Source organism: Athene cunicularia (assembly GCF_003259725.1).
Source record: "Athene cunicularia isolate RWA chromosome 7 unlocalized genomic scaffold, athCun1 chr7_part1, whole genome shotgun sequence".
Lineage (NCBI taxonomy): Eukaryota > Metazoa > Chordata > Aves > Strigiformes > Strigidae > Athene > Athene cunicularia.
In genome coordinates this window covers 15,599,106-15,612,608 of record NW_020799107.1, presented here as the reverse complement: position 1 = coordinate 15,612,608, position 13,503 = coordinate 15,599,106, and the positions used below count along the sequence as shown (strand labels likewise).

General features: G+C 34.0%; 1 protein-coding gene across 1 annotated transcript in view; it reads right to left on the bottom strand.

Annotated features, from left to right (window-relative positions):
• The window catches only part of SLC25A12 (solute carrier family 25 member 12), a 48,204-nt gene extending 34,797 nt beyond the window's left edge, over window positions 1-13,407 (bottom strand). The window contains exons 1-3 of the mRNA XM_026853044.1: window positions 13,256-13,407; window positions 7,638-7,780; window positions 2,366-2,481 (exon numbers count right to left, since the gene is read on the bottom strand). Of these exons, the coding sequence (XP_026708845.1) occupies window positions 2,366-2,481; window positions 7,638-7,747 (226 nt within the window). The 5' untranslated portion in view covers window positions 7,748-7,780; window positions 13,256-13,407. The remainder of the gene's footprint in view (window positions 1-2,365; window positions 2,482-7,637; window positions 7,781-13,255) is intronic.
• Window positions 13,408-13,503: the final 96 nt, after the last annotated feature.

The window sequence follows — 13,503 nt, the reverse complement described above, 5'->3', positions numbered from 1 at the left end:
CAAGTATGGTCCATGTCCATGTCAGTAAATAAATCCTAAAAGGAGATGTGAACCCAACAGGAGCAACCCGCTTTCAAATACAGAGCCAGCTCTAGAAATCATTAAGTAGACTTAATTTTCTCCAGATAAATGAAAATTTGATTAGATCAGGATATGTTTTGAAAATGCCATACAGTCATACCCAAACAATTTTGAGGCATTGCCTCACATCCAGCAAGGTCATGAGTTCAAGTTACTCGACTAATTAGACCCAATCTGATTCTGTATTCCACTCTCCAGCACCTCCACCCCTTGTTCCAGATGCACAATGCAGAAAAACCTCAGTAAATCCATGTCACTTCTGGCAAGACTCAGAGGCTTGAGTTAGCTTTGGAATAATGCAATCACATCTGCATAGCACTGCATCTGAGCTAGAAAAATCTAGACTCATGTTTGCTCCCATAACCAACATGGTTTATCTGCAGACCGGATACATGACACACTCATTCATAAAAGAAAGCTGACTGGTCTGATAGAAATTCTCACACCAATTAGCGATACTCCAGTGTATTTCTAATAATTTATTAAAACTTTTAAGACCTAATTTCATAGATTCTCCTGGTTTTCATGAAACTAAACTCTGTGCCTTTCTGTTTATATGGTGTGAATATGAAAGAGTGCAGGACTTCTTTATAAAACAACCTCTATAGGCCACAAGACTGACTAGGACCTGGACTGCAGAGTTACCAAATTCTCAGCATGTCATATATCATCATTCACATTTTTCCCCACATGAATTAATCTGTATTCCTATAAAGTAAAAATAAGTAGCCCATGTTACAAACAACAAAAAAGCAGCAGTAAACATGGGAACTGTAGCACAAAAATATGTGCTGCTGATATGTTACAACATACTATTAAATACAGTAAAAATTGCAATATAATTACTTTTGTAAAAATAAGAAACCAATAGCAAATTTTAAATTCCCTAAAAGCTTCCTATTTCTTGGCCATATAAAAAATAATTTAGCGGGAAAGATACAGACAAAATTATGCAATTTTCTGTTTTACAGTTTCTCTTGTTTGTGTTGTTCTTTTAGCCTCTAATATAATGGTGTGCTCATAAAAATAACAATCCTCAGTCTGATTGAGGAATCTGTATACAATCTGAAATTACTTTTTGTTCATTTACAGAACCAGCTATTTCAAGTGTGTTCATGAGAGCTACAAAGTGCATGTCCCCATTTTGTGAGATTATTAAATATACCATTGTCAACACAGTCACACTGATTGTAGTTTCTCTACTTCCTAAATGACTGCATTTACTGAATTCACCTTTACTTAAGTTCTAAAATACCTTCTTTTCAAGATGTTGTGTATCCAAATTGCTTAGTATTTGACCCTTCAGTTAATGATGTAATTTATCAGACATCATCGTAAGTCAAGCAGTTTGCTTCCATGAAAAGACCCTTGCTCTTTTTTTTTTTTTCCCAACAAGTTGCAACAATTTTCGTAAGAATAAAATAGTACAAACAGCAAGTGGTTACAAATCCAAGCATAGTTTGTATTTTCTTTATTGAGAGCTTTATTCTTTTGGATAGAAATAACATTTAATTCTCATTCCATTTTATTAAAATTCTTAGCATTGATTTATCTAATTTTCATAAGCATATGAAGTTTTAAAAATAAAACCGAGTCCTCCTTAAACTGCAATGTTAATAACAGTTATTTAGCAACATCATAAAGTAGTATAGTTAGCCTAAACAATTTTGTCTAGTTACCAATTGATATGATTAGGTAAAAAAAAATTAACAAAACTTGAAAGGCCATAATTTCTTAAATTTTCTTAAATTTAAGAATTTCTTAAATTTCATAAATTTTCAAATATATGATCTAGTTGGAAGTTACACTCATAACATTAAAGTAAGATTTGCTCCTCGACAAAAGGAACATTAAGCTAGCAATTCAAAAGATGAGACCTCCTTCATTTCTATATTGAGCTCTTACTGTATGTAATGACAATTCATCAAAAATAATGTAAATACCCAAACCGTGTTTTTAAAAGCCCTCAAAATTGAAGGAGTTCAATGTCCATGACAGAGAATTTTACTTAGGATGATACTGACAAAACAGCACTATATCAACTACTTCAGGATTGTGAAAACTCTTGATTCAAGAAGACAGAGCAAAATATATTTTGTTGCTGTGTATTTCTTAAACTTGTATCACTTTAAAGAAAAAAAAATGTTTTACTCATGCAAACTCTTAGGAAATCAGTACAGTACTGCACAATATGCATTTCTATGCACCCATGGTGATGAACCATTATTACAATTTATACTATTATAATCACTTTCTTAAACTGTTTTTCTTTAGATATTCTTACCAAATGTTACTTCTCCAGTGCCACTCTTGTCAAATAACTGAAAAGCAACAATGAATATTGCATCTGGAGTACACAAAACAGATTCAAATGCCAAAAATTCTTGATAGGAAATCAACCTACAAAGGAAAATACAGAATTATAAATATTTCCACAAACAGTATTCACAATACCAATGATATTTTCTGTTTGATGCTCTAGAAAACTGTATGATCCAATTATTAAGATACAATTCTAATATAAAAGACTCCACCCTAGAAACTGAAAAAGTATTTTTTACATTTAAGTAGTTACTTAACATTTATTCAACTCAGTTTCTTCCTCTATAAAAGGACTGAACTTTTTATATTCATGAACAAAATATAACCAATTCTCAGTGAATACCTACAATTTATTACTTTGTAATTTCAAGTGTAAGCAGATAGCACTTAAAAATTAAGTAAAAAACCCCACAGATATTCTAACACCATGAAAATTCACAGGGCTGTCATCATATTACTAATTTATATATGTATTTCTACAGAGAAAGAAAAGATAGTTTAATGCAAGTATAGGAATAGACGATACAATATATGTATTTTCTTAAAACAACATATAACATTCATAAAAAACAAAGAGGTTCAGGGAAAAGTTATACTTTACTATGTATATAGAAAAAGTATTAGACTTCAAATATAATGGATGGGAGGGAGGGGCTGACACGGAAGCCCCGGACACAACTGGAGGGACATAAGGACAGTTAGACAGGACCAAGGCAGGGAAGGACAGTTGAACAGCAAATCACAAGATTCTGAGCTGCATATGCAAGACAATCACCATACAGAAAAATGCAACTCAGGATGCATTAAAAAAGCCGTTTCGGTGCAAGATAAGGAAGCAGCTGTATCCTCAGATAGGGTTCCACAACATCTCTGGAACTCTGTAGAAATCCAAGTCCTTGTGTTCAACACATATAAACTCAGACTTGAACATATGCACAGTTAACTTATTAGGATAATCATAAATAACTTTTCTAGAGGAACTCTGATTATTTTGACTAACAAAAAAAACATTCAGAAAGGATCCTAATGCTATATGATACCAGCTGCAGAAAGATAAGCCCTAAGCCAGGAGAAGATAAAGGATAGTGTTGGCACAAGAACAAAATCACATATCCATAAAGATATTTAGAGCAGGCATATACTGTGGGCTTTCCAGAATACTGCAAACAAAAGCCTTAGGCTTTAACAGCAAAGGTGTTTATTAAAACTACTGTGTGTTCTCACCCTTGTAAAAATAGGGCACTTAGCTTGATGACTTAGAAAATTCTATCCAGTTACAAGTTACTGAGCTCAGTTTATAGAAATACATGATGGGATATCTATTTTGACATAAAATAAATTAACAATGGGAATAATAACTTTAATTACATTTTTTAATTAATAAAAAAAATATTTCAGTAGATGCTGATAAAAAATAGAGTATCACTGTAGATGGTACGCTTTTCTAGAAAATGTACATAACTGATCTGAATTTAATACTCTTCACATCATTAGCTCACTGTGATTACTTCACACATATACTGCTTACTGCTAAAGAGCCAAGTATAAATTCTGTTCCCTATAGGGAAAAAAAAAAAAACCAACAAAAAAACACCACAACAAAACCAAATCAAGCCACACTATTCGTTAGTTTATCTTGTCTATCTCTGTCAAAGTATACAGAAAGCAGAACTGAGATACTTTAAATAAGGTTGCATATGTTAACATTCTTGCATATATGCATTATACAGAAAATACAGAAAAAGATGTCATGATTTTGAAAGGAATTAAGATATGGGAAAAACAGAACTATGATATTAATTTGTCACACTTTAGCCACAAAAATCAGAGAAGTGACAATGGTTCTTCAGGTGCAAAGTCAATTCATCCAAAGGATGATCTTGTTAGATAAGGATTTAGTATCAGAGAAACAGAATATCCTTTAAAATAATTGTAAATACTATCATTTCAAAATATACCTCACATACAAGCATAAACCTGACATACAAACTAATTCCTAACCAGGAATTCCTAACCACTGACAGAATCAAGTGATGATCTCTGTAGAATGCATTTGTAGAAGCCTGAAAGAAGCCATCTTCAGAGGTCTCACTTTAACAGTGCCTACAGCAGGAGGAGATAGACACATGCAATTTCCTTTCCATATATTCAACTGGCAGTGACTAAGAGCAAGGATATCCCCTGTGATCCTCCATTATCCATTAGGGTGGAGATAACAGGAGCTGGATTAAACAGAATGATGAAGCTTCCCACCCAATCGCTACTCAAGTATCATTCAGTGAACCCACTGCATTACAGAGTCCATAACAATATCAAATCACTCACCTTTCATTTTATCTGTAACATTTTTTAAAATTTCCTCTCCTCTTATTTCTTCTGTACCGTTACCCTTCAAAAGCACACAAAGCAAGCCATGTGTTTACAATTCTCTTTCCTTTTTTCCTACTACAACTCCTTTCTCTTTTTTCCCCCATACAACATAGCTTTTAGACATTATGTATAGCTCTGCTGTGATTCTCCGTTACATGAAACATCAACTCTTCAGACTTAGCTTAAGAACACATTTCCAAATTTTAAGAACACTATGCTGATAAAAAGAGTACCCAGAAACAAGCAATTACAATGAAGAATACTGAATGACAACTGTGAAATTTTGAAGGTCTGAAGAGAAGAAAATCTTTGCTTTTAAAATTGCAATACCTACTAATGTTAATTGACTCATGTAACTGGGAAGCTGGTTTTGGTGTGCTTATGTAAGTACATTATTCAGAGAGGATATTTATCCTAATTTCAGAACTAATGATGCCTGCAGTCTGAAGACACAGGAATGCTTACAGCATCTGTGAAACCCCATTGTAGTAAACAGATAGCAGACAAGGCAGTTTAGGCCAAATTCTAATTTAGAGCTCATCGCATTAATTTCTCAGAACATGCATTTGTAACAATGAGGAATAAACACTTTGAAAGTGAACAGTCATCCGTTTTAAGAGCTACCTTACGGAGTTCCACTAAAGAAAACAAGTCTTGTACTGTAATAATGGAATGAAGGCAACAGTACTCCAGAAGAGTTAAGTAAAGTTGAAATTACCATCAGAAAAAAAGTAAAAAACATTTTTTTTTAAAACATATCCCTACAGATAGCCAGTTCAAAAATGTGCTGTTTTCCTAAAGTGCCAAACTTAAACCTAAATGAAATATTACCAAGAAAAGTTACCAAGAACACTTTGAGTACTTATTTGAAGGGTAAGCAAGGCTAAGATAATATGATGGCAGATACGGGATTGAAATTTCATAACAGAACCCAAAGCTTCTCAATGACTTGCTGTGTGATGTCATGGGACTGTCATTTAATTTACAAATGCATGTATGGAATAGGACTACTGATACTTCCTTGGACTTCATAAAGTGGCTTTAAGTCCTTGGAAAGATACAATGCATTCCAGAACTCAGTTAAAGATTACAATAATTATTCATCCTACAGATTAAGGTCTCTGTGCAGATTATATAGTTATTATAGTCTGGATTTTGATATATTACAGCACATTACAAATGGAAGAAAGTGCATGTAAAAATAAATCATGATGGGGTATAAAAAAATTCTTCACATGAAATACAGATTTGAGATAAACACAGATTAAAACAAATATTTAGTAAGATATGTTTCAAAGAAGTATTCAGACAGACCATATGGTAATAACTCTCATTCCCACTGTTCCCACACAGAAGTAAATAAAGCACACTTACCCATATTTGATTATCTCACTTCAAATACTACCCAGATTAAAAACAAACGAAATAACAAAAACTTATATTCACCAGGAAAGCAACAAAAAAGTCTCAATGTAAAGTTCAGTTGCAGCAATAAAACAAATTATTGATTTCTTACTGTTAGAAAGATTATTTTATAAGACATTTTCTGAAGAAATGCACACCATAAAAGATAACCAACAGCTTTCAGAGAAACAAGATACTCAACGTCTTGGTTTACTAGTCATCAATTAGACTATTATTTCAACAGATACATACAAAAGAGCCTTTTCAATCCGTAACAAACTGCAGACAGGTACTGCAAACAGAAGGACAGGTTATTTGGATTTATCAAATATATGTATGTATCAAATGTATTATCAAAATACTGCAGCTTTATAAAAAAAAAGATCATGTAACATTACATCAAACAGGAGATCTGACATTTATTATTTAGTGTCAAATGTATACAGCATATACCATTTCATTTGTAAAGCACAGATACCGTGCAAGCTGCTCAAGATGCTATGCAAACTAATAAAATATTCTAAAGCAGAAAACAGGAAAACAAAAACATTTAAGGGATGCCAAAGGTCAGATCTAGACTCAGAAATCCAAGAAAGTTAAGGGGCTTTCAATTTAATCTCAATTACATCTATATATTTACAAACATATGATATACTGGTTTAACAGCAACTTTCTCTCTCTTTACAAAATACTCACTTCCTTCTGCATTCTTGACCTGTTCTCTGACCCATTTTAATCTTCTCACTTTAACAATGCCCATGCTTCCTCCTACAATCCAAGGCCAAAACTAGCAGCCTACATACAAGCAAGACAAGACTTCTTTGAAGACAACCGAGTTATAAGGTACTATCTCAGCAAAGTGGACATTCTGTATTTTAGTTCAGAAAACTGACTAAAAGCAAGCAATATAATCTGTAATACGCAGAGTTGGAAAACCTTTATGTGGTGTGACCTTATCTTGACTAGGCAAACACCACCTTCCTTCATAGAATCATTAGTGTCTCTCTCTCTCCTTGTAGCCAGCACTTTAAAAAGACCTCAGTGGTTTGATTTGAATTGCACACTACAGAAATAAGAAAGCTTCTCCATATTTTCACATTTAATTACAGGTACTAAAGATTCCACATAGTATCTAATCATGGAGGTGAGTATATAGAAAAGAACTTTGCCAAGGCAATCATACCACATTAAACTTATTTGCAGTTGAACTTCTGCATTTGTATTAATTGTTAAAACCCCATAAAAACAAATTTTAATTTTAAAAGTACATGTTAAACACTGTATTTTTTCCTAATTTCCACAAATTATAGTCTATTATACTTGAGAAAAAACTTATCATCTAAATAAGATTAAAGTGTAATAAAATCAATCTTGTATTTCAGAAGATGAAAAGATCAGGCTCATTCACTCACACATTTACTAATGCATGACAAGCTTCTAACGGAAAACAAAATTCTCACCCATCCTTAGTTTGATCTGCCACTCCAGCCAACAGCTGCACTGTTTTAGGATTGTAACGTGGATCTGCATAAAGTCCTAGGTATTTTTGTACAAAATCTTCTGGGGTCATGTAACGCTCACCATCTTTCTCAACACTGGCATACTAGAGTAAAAATAAAAAAGAAAACCACACAAACAAAAATGAATCCATTTAGATGCTAATTATTGGTGATTACCAAACTAGTACCTTTACTGAATATAATTCAAAATGGTGCACAACTGTCTGCATGTAACTGCTCTGAAATTAAAGGGCTTGATTAAACTAATAGCATTACTATACTAGTTGCATACCACCAACAATCAGATTATCCCTGTAGAATAGATTATTCACATAATAACCAATATCATCTAATAAAAAGACAATAGCATATTTTCAGAAACTGTCACGTAATTGCACAAATTTATAAAAATTACAATCATGCCATAGCTTTCCATTTGCAGCTACACTACGAAAACACAGTACATAAATTTTCTTACAATTTCTAGTAGCAAATTTCTTCTAAATAGTTGTTCCTGATCATTATTATAATTAGTTTGGAAAATATATATTATTTCTTTTCTCTTTAAGTGAGAAATAAATTTTCAGATCAATTTTTTTTCTGAAACTAGTGGTTCTGGCATTTTTCAAATCACACATGGACAAAAAGGATGTGAGTCAACTAAAATGTTTTAATTTGTTTTTTAAGTTTTATTAACAATCAATTTTCAAATAAAAATCACAGGCAAATTTAAAATTATAATTTAAATATTAATAAAATTAAATAAAAACAAAATAACCAAGTACATCTTTACTACTTGTACACCAAGACAACAGTCAGATGTCTCTATCAGTATTCTTACTGATCACTTTTCTGTTTCAAATCATTAATCACCAGTTATCTATAGGTCAACTTAAATTAAAAGTGAACTTTTTAGCATAAAGTAAATTCCATACTCTCAGCTGTCCAGTTACACTGGATAATACCAATCTTCAACTAAGAACATGAGGAGACAGGACTAGAAAGCATTACAAGTGATGAATAAAAGGGAAATGTATTATCAAAGTTCATATCCCTCAGATCTTTTTTTCAAGATGGCAGTATAGTTGTGGGAAAAAAAGATTTTGTGGTTTATTTATGATATAACAGTAATCTTAGAAATAAAACCTAAGTTTTCAGATTGCAAAGTTAAACTATGTTTGCATCCTGGAACACAGGAAAGTAGCTCTCAAAAGATTCCTAGTTCCCTAAACTACCGTGACCCAACCCAGCTTGATGACTGAGTTTGTTTCTCAGCATTTTTGCTCACAAAATGTGTAAGCAAGCTCATTTCATAGTTTTAAAATCCACTTCTCCTGTCCACTTTCTACTGTACAGTCTACTTGTACATACAAATATTTACACGCAGACCTTCAAACATATACATAGCACTGTGTTCATACTGAGAATGCGAAGTTACAAAACTACACAGCTATTTCACTAGAATTTTGATTTGCAATAAAAGCAGTGATTTTCCTTTTTAAAAACATAATTCACCTTTCTAGGTTCTAGTCATTAAAAGATGACTCCATAAGCGTTCTTTGCAGAAAAAGAAATGGCAATGCTCCCCAAGACCTACAGCACAGCATCTATCCTAATGAATCCAAACTTCAATTAATGGCCTTATCTGTAATCTGTAACTTTTCCACTACATACTGCAGTATCTCAGTTCAGTTGGCACAGCTTTATGTGAAAGAGTAACAAAATGGGCCCTTACTCTGCCAGGGACCCACAAAAAATACAATATTAACAGTTAGACCTACACACAATACCTGTTAAGGTGTAGCACTCCATTACCATAAAGGGGGTCAGTCACATGTCTCATGCTTGTTTCAGCTGTATGCAACCCAGCCCATTCAGTCAGGACACGATTTCAGTGTAAAGGAGCTTGCATCAGCATCAATGCCTGCTTAAGCATCTCCTGTATCTCTTCCACATATGAGCCCCTCACACCACCTCATCACCTCTCCCTCCTCCACCCTACAGGTATGATGACAGCTGTTTGGAAGACTGCACTGTAAACCAGATTACTGAACTAACGTGGAAATAAAAGAGATCATTTCCACAAAAATAGGAACACAAAGCAGTGCACAGCAATCCTTTAATTCAGCACTGCTGCTGACACAACAATGTAATAAAACTGTGGCTTCATTGAATCAACTCGGAAAGGTTCTCTTCTCAGTCGTATACACAAGTGACTAAAAAATGCACAATTCTGCCACAAGACATGCAATCCAAAGGAAGTTTTATGTATGAAGGACCATCAGACATGCAGAGTATTGAGCACAGCTTCAAGAATAATGGAATTCAACTCTATAGACAGTAGAGTGCATATCAAAGGCAGTCAAAATCTAAATGCAATCATCTTTTTCTCTTCAGACGCCAATTTATCTGAGTTTATTACAAATATTGAATTGTTTTACCATAAGAACTGTGTGGGGGAAGTTTTGTTAAAAAATTTTGAGACAAAAATAATTAACTGAGAGGTACATTGAGCTTCATGTGAGAAGGTCATGGTATTTTGAAAGAGCTTGGTAGCAAGCCAATAAATTAAGGGCTGACAAAGTAACTAAGCTATTCCCTTTTGGCATTTACATTTGTCCTCGAGTTATCTTTTCACTATACAACTTATGAATAAGAATCTTTTAGCACAAAATAGGCAATTGTAAATTACATCTTAATTTGCATATAAAACATAACACCTCAATTAAATCTGTATTTTCCTCAGTCTTGAATTATATTACTTTATAACACAAAATTCTTACTATAAGTTTATAGACTGTCTCAGGTAAGCACTCGATGAATTTGCATGAGACATTTTTTAAACATTATCTTGTAACATGAACACACAAAACCCCTGCTCTAGTTGTACAATACAGCACTAGGTATTGCTGCACTTTCAGAAACACTGCTTTGTATGAGAAATTGGTTAGTTTTCAATTTAAAGGGGTTTTCTATCCCAATGATTTTATCTGGGCAGAGGAGAAGTAAGTTCCAAACCAAAAGAGACCTCCAAGTACACTTTTTTAAAAATTAAACTAAGCTATAAGCAAGAGATTAAAGATATTTTTAAGGCAGGGGGACTGTTTCCTGTATTAAAATTGGAAATTTGTTTCTCTCTCCACCTTGCTGGAACAGGTTCCACTTGCATTCAGCAGGCAGAATAATTCAACTATATTCCCCAACGGCTGACTGCGTCTTGCCTAACAAACAGCTCACTAAGAAAGCTGTTAACAGTTGTTTTATGTAACTCATATATCCTTCAGTTAATTTCTATGTTGTTTTTATGGTTGTTACTGAAGTCAGTAGCTAGCAAACACCTGAGAGATAACTTAGTTTACGGTGTACAAACATGAAACTTCAGTGCCTGCATTTCATAGTGCTATTAGTTCTATGCAGTCCTGTAACTTTTTTTTTTTTTAATACAAGTCAAATTTAAGATTTGTAACAGTTTAAAATAATAAAAGGAAATATATAGCATGCTTCAGAAATTCTATGAGAAAGGTATGCATTAAGCATCCATTAAGATACAATTTAAACTGCATGGACAAAGGGCACGTACCACATTAAAGGATATGCATGAACAGAAGGAAACTTAAGCACACTCTCTATGAATAAGGTGGATGACGAAGAGGCCTAGAGTTCACATCTCCCCTTCCGTTCATTTCCAAGGGAAGCCAAATTTAGGAAGGAATGCACGACCTTTAGCTGAAGCTCACAGAACAGGCCAGCACTCTCAGCAAATGGAGTATCTGACCCCTGATGTGTGCAACACTAGCAGTATTTCATAACAAGGCTCTCTACAACTTAGTCTTGGAAAGAGTGGGTTCTCTTTTGATTTTTTTTAAAGTTTGCAACTAAGTTTGCTTGCTACCTATCAAACAAAAACCACAACTTCAAACTCAATTCTAGTCAAATATAATCCAACAGAAATATAAACTCTCTTTCTATGACAAGAGGTGTCTGTGTTGTTTCTCTTTTTTTACTGCAAATCTCAGCTACTCAACAGGAGAACTTTCATATTTTTAATTTCTCAAAGCATGAAACAATCCACAACTTAAGATGAATGTTTCTTTGAAGACTGCAAGATAGACATGGAGAAGACCAAAAAGCTGTTTTAAAAACAGACTGCTTTTTAGGTCAATAAAACATGTATTATATCAGAGAGACAATTTCAAGATCCAGTTGTGCAATATTGTTGTTCTCCACTTTTCCCTGTATGAAAAAAAATCAAGGACTTCAAACAATTACTTATTTCCAGAAGCAAGCACTTCTATTGACTGGAAGCCAAGGATCATAAAAAGTCCATATTTCCAAGTTGAGTAGAGTATTTTGGCAATGTATTTCACTTCTTTGCAATCAAACATGCAAAAGCATCTTGCAAAAAGTTGGAAAATACCTGTGAGATGTTCTAGAACCACACATTTTAATACTGAATTAATATATACCTAAAAATAATATTTCTATGTTACTTATTTTATTAACATACTCTACTGTATTCCTGATCTGCAAAACCTAAATGTCAGGTCACCAGTAAATGTACGTTTGATGGAAGATCTTTACTAGAAAATAAATGCCAGGCCTTCACGGTTTGATTCCAACATTCTAAGTGTTAGCACTCCAGCAATGTTACCAGTGCAATCCAGTGGAAAAGCAAAAATCCACAAAAATTATGTTTGGAATATAACTTTCTCTCAGGCAAAAATGTCTCTCTGTCTACTTATCACATGTGTGAACTGTTAGATACTATGACAGGACCAAAAGATAGATGTCAAAGATGAAATAATAGATTCTATTTTTGACAGTATGAGCTCTAATACTTGATTTTGTATTTTTTCCTTTTTCATAGAGGAAAGCTTCCTGAATATCCTGTGTAATACTCAATTTAAAGAGAAAAGAAAAAGGGTATTTTAGTGATTCTGGAAATACCAGCGGCCTAAACTATGGACCTAAAACACAGCTGTGGTTTTTGTTATTCCATCTGCCTGATACAAAATTTATTCTCAAAGTTTTGGGATTGAGTGGATTCTCCTTTCAGATCGTGTGCTTCAATGTAACTAGGGGAAGTGAGAAAGCTTCATGCTGTTATTTATACATGTTTATTCTAAGGCCCTGCACACAATAATATTATGAAATACTTCAATCTTGAGAAATTAATTTTAAGTCCTAAAAACATTGCCTAAACATCCATTTGTAAGAGGACACTTATAAACCTCAAGGACATAACATACAGCCACTGAAGAAGAGTTTTTTTAGAATCTTGTGAAAGTGTATTTAAAACATAACAGTACTTAGTTACGGCTATAATCATTTGCTTTATATGAAATTAGAAAATATTTCAGAAAATAATTTAAGATTATAATTGAAAAATGGTTAATCATGATTTGTGTCAGAAGCCGTTTTCCCCCAATGCCTGATGGCCCTTCCCAACACACTGTGCCTGAAAAGTGAACTTTAAAGTGTCCCACAAGCACAACACGCATATGACGCTGTGGCAGACTGCAGAAAGGGCAAAAAACGAGAGTCTGTCAATCAAACAACATTAGACAGATCTTTTTTACCTGCAAAAAAATATTTCGTAGTTCAGCGGGATCCGCTCTTTTGGTTGATTGCACCTGTGAACACAAGGACGTTAACGCCTCGCCGGCCGGGCTGCTGCCAGACCGCAGGTTAAGAGCCGCCGCGCGCTGATACGAGCAGCAGCAGCAGCAGGACCCTTATCTAGCCGACCCTTATCAGGGCGACCTCAAACACGACCCGCGGGCTGACCGCGGGACGCCGCTGACAGGTGTCAGACTCGGGGCTGCCC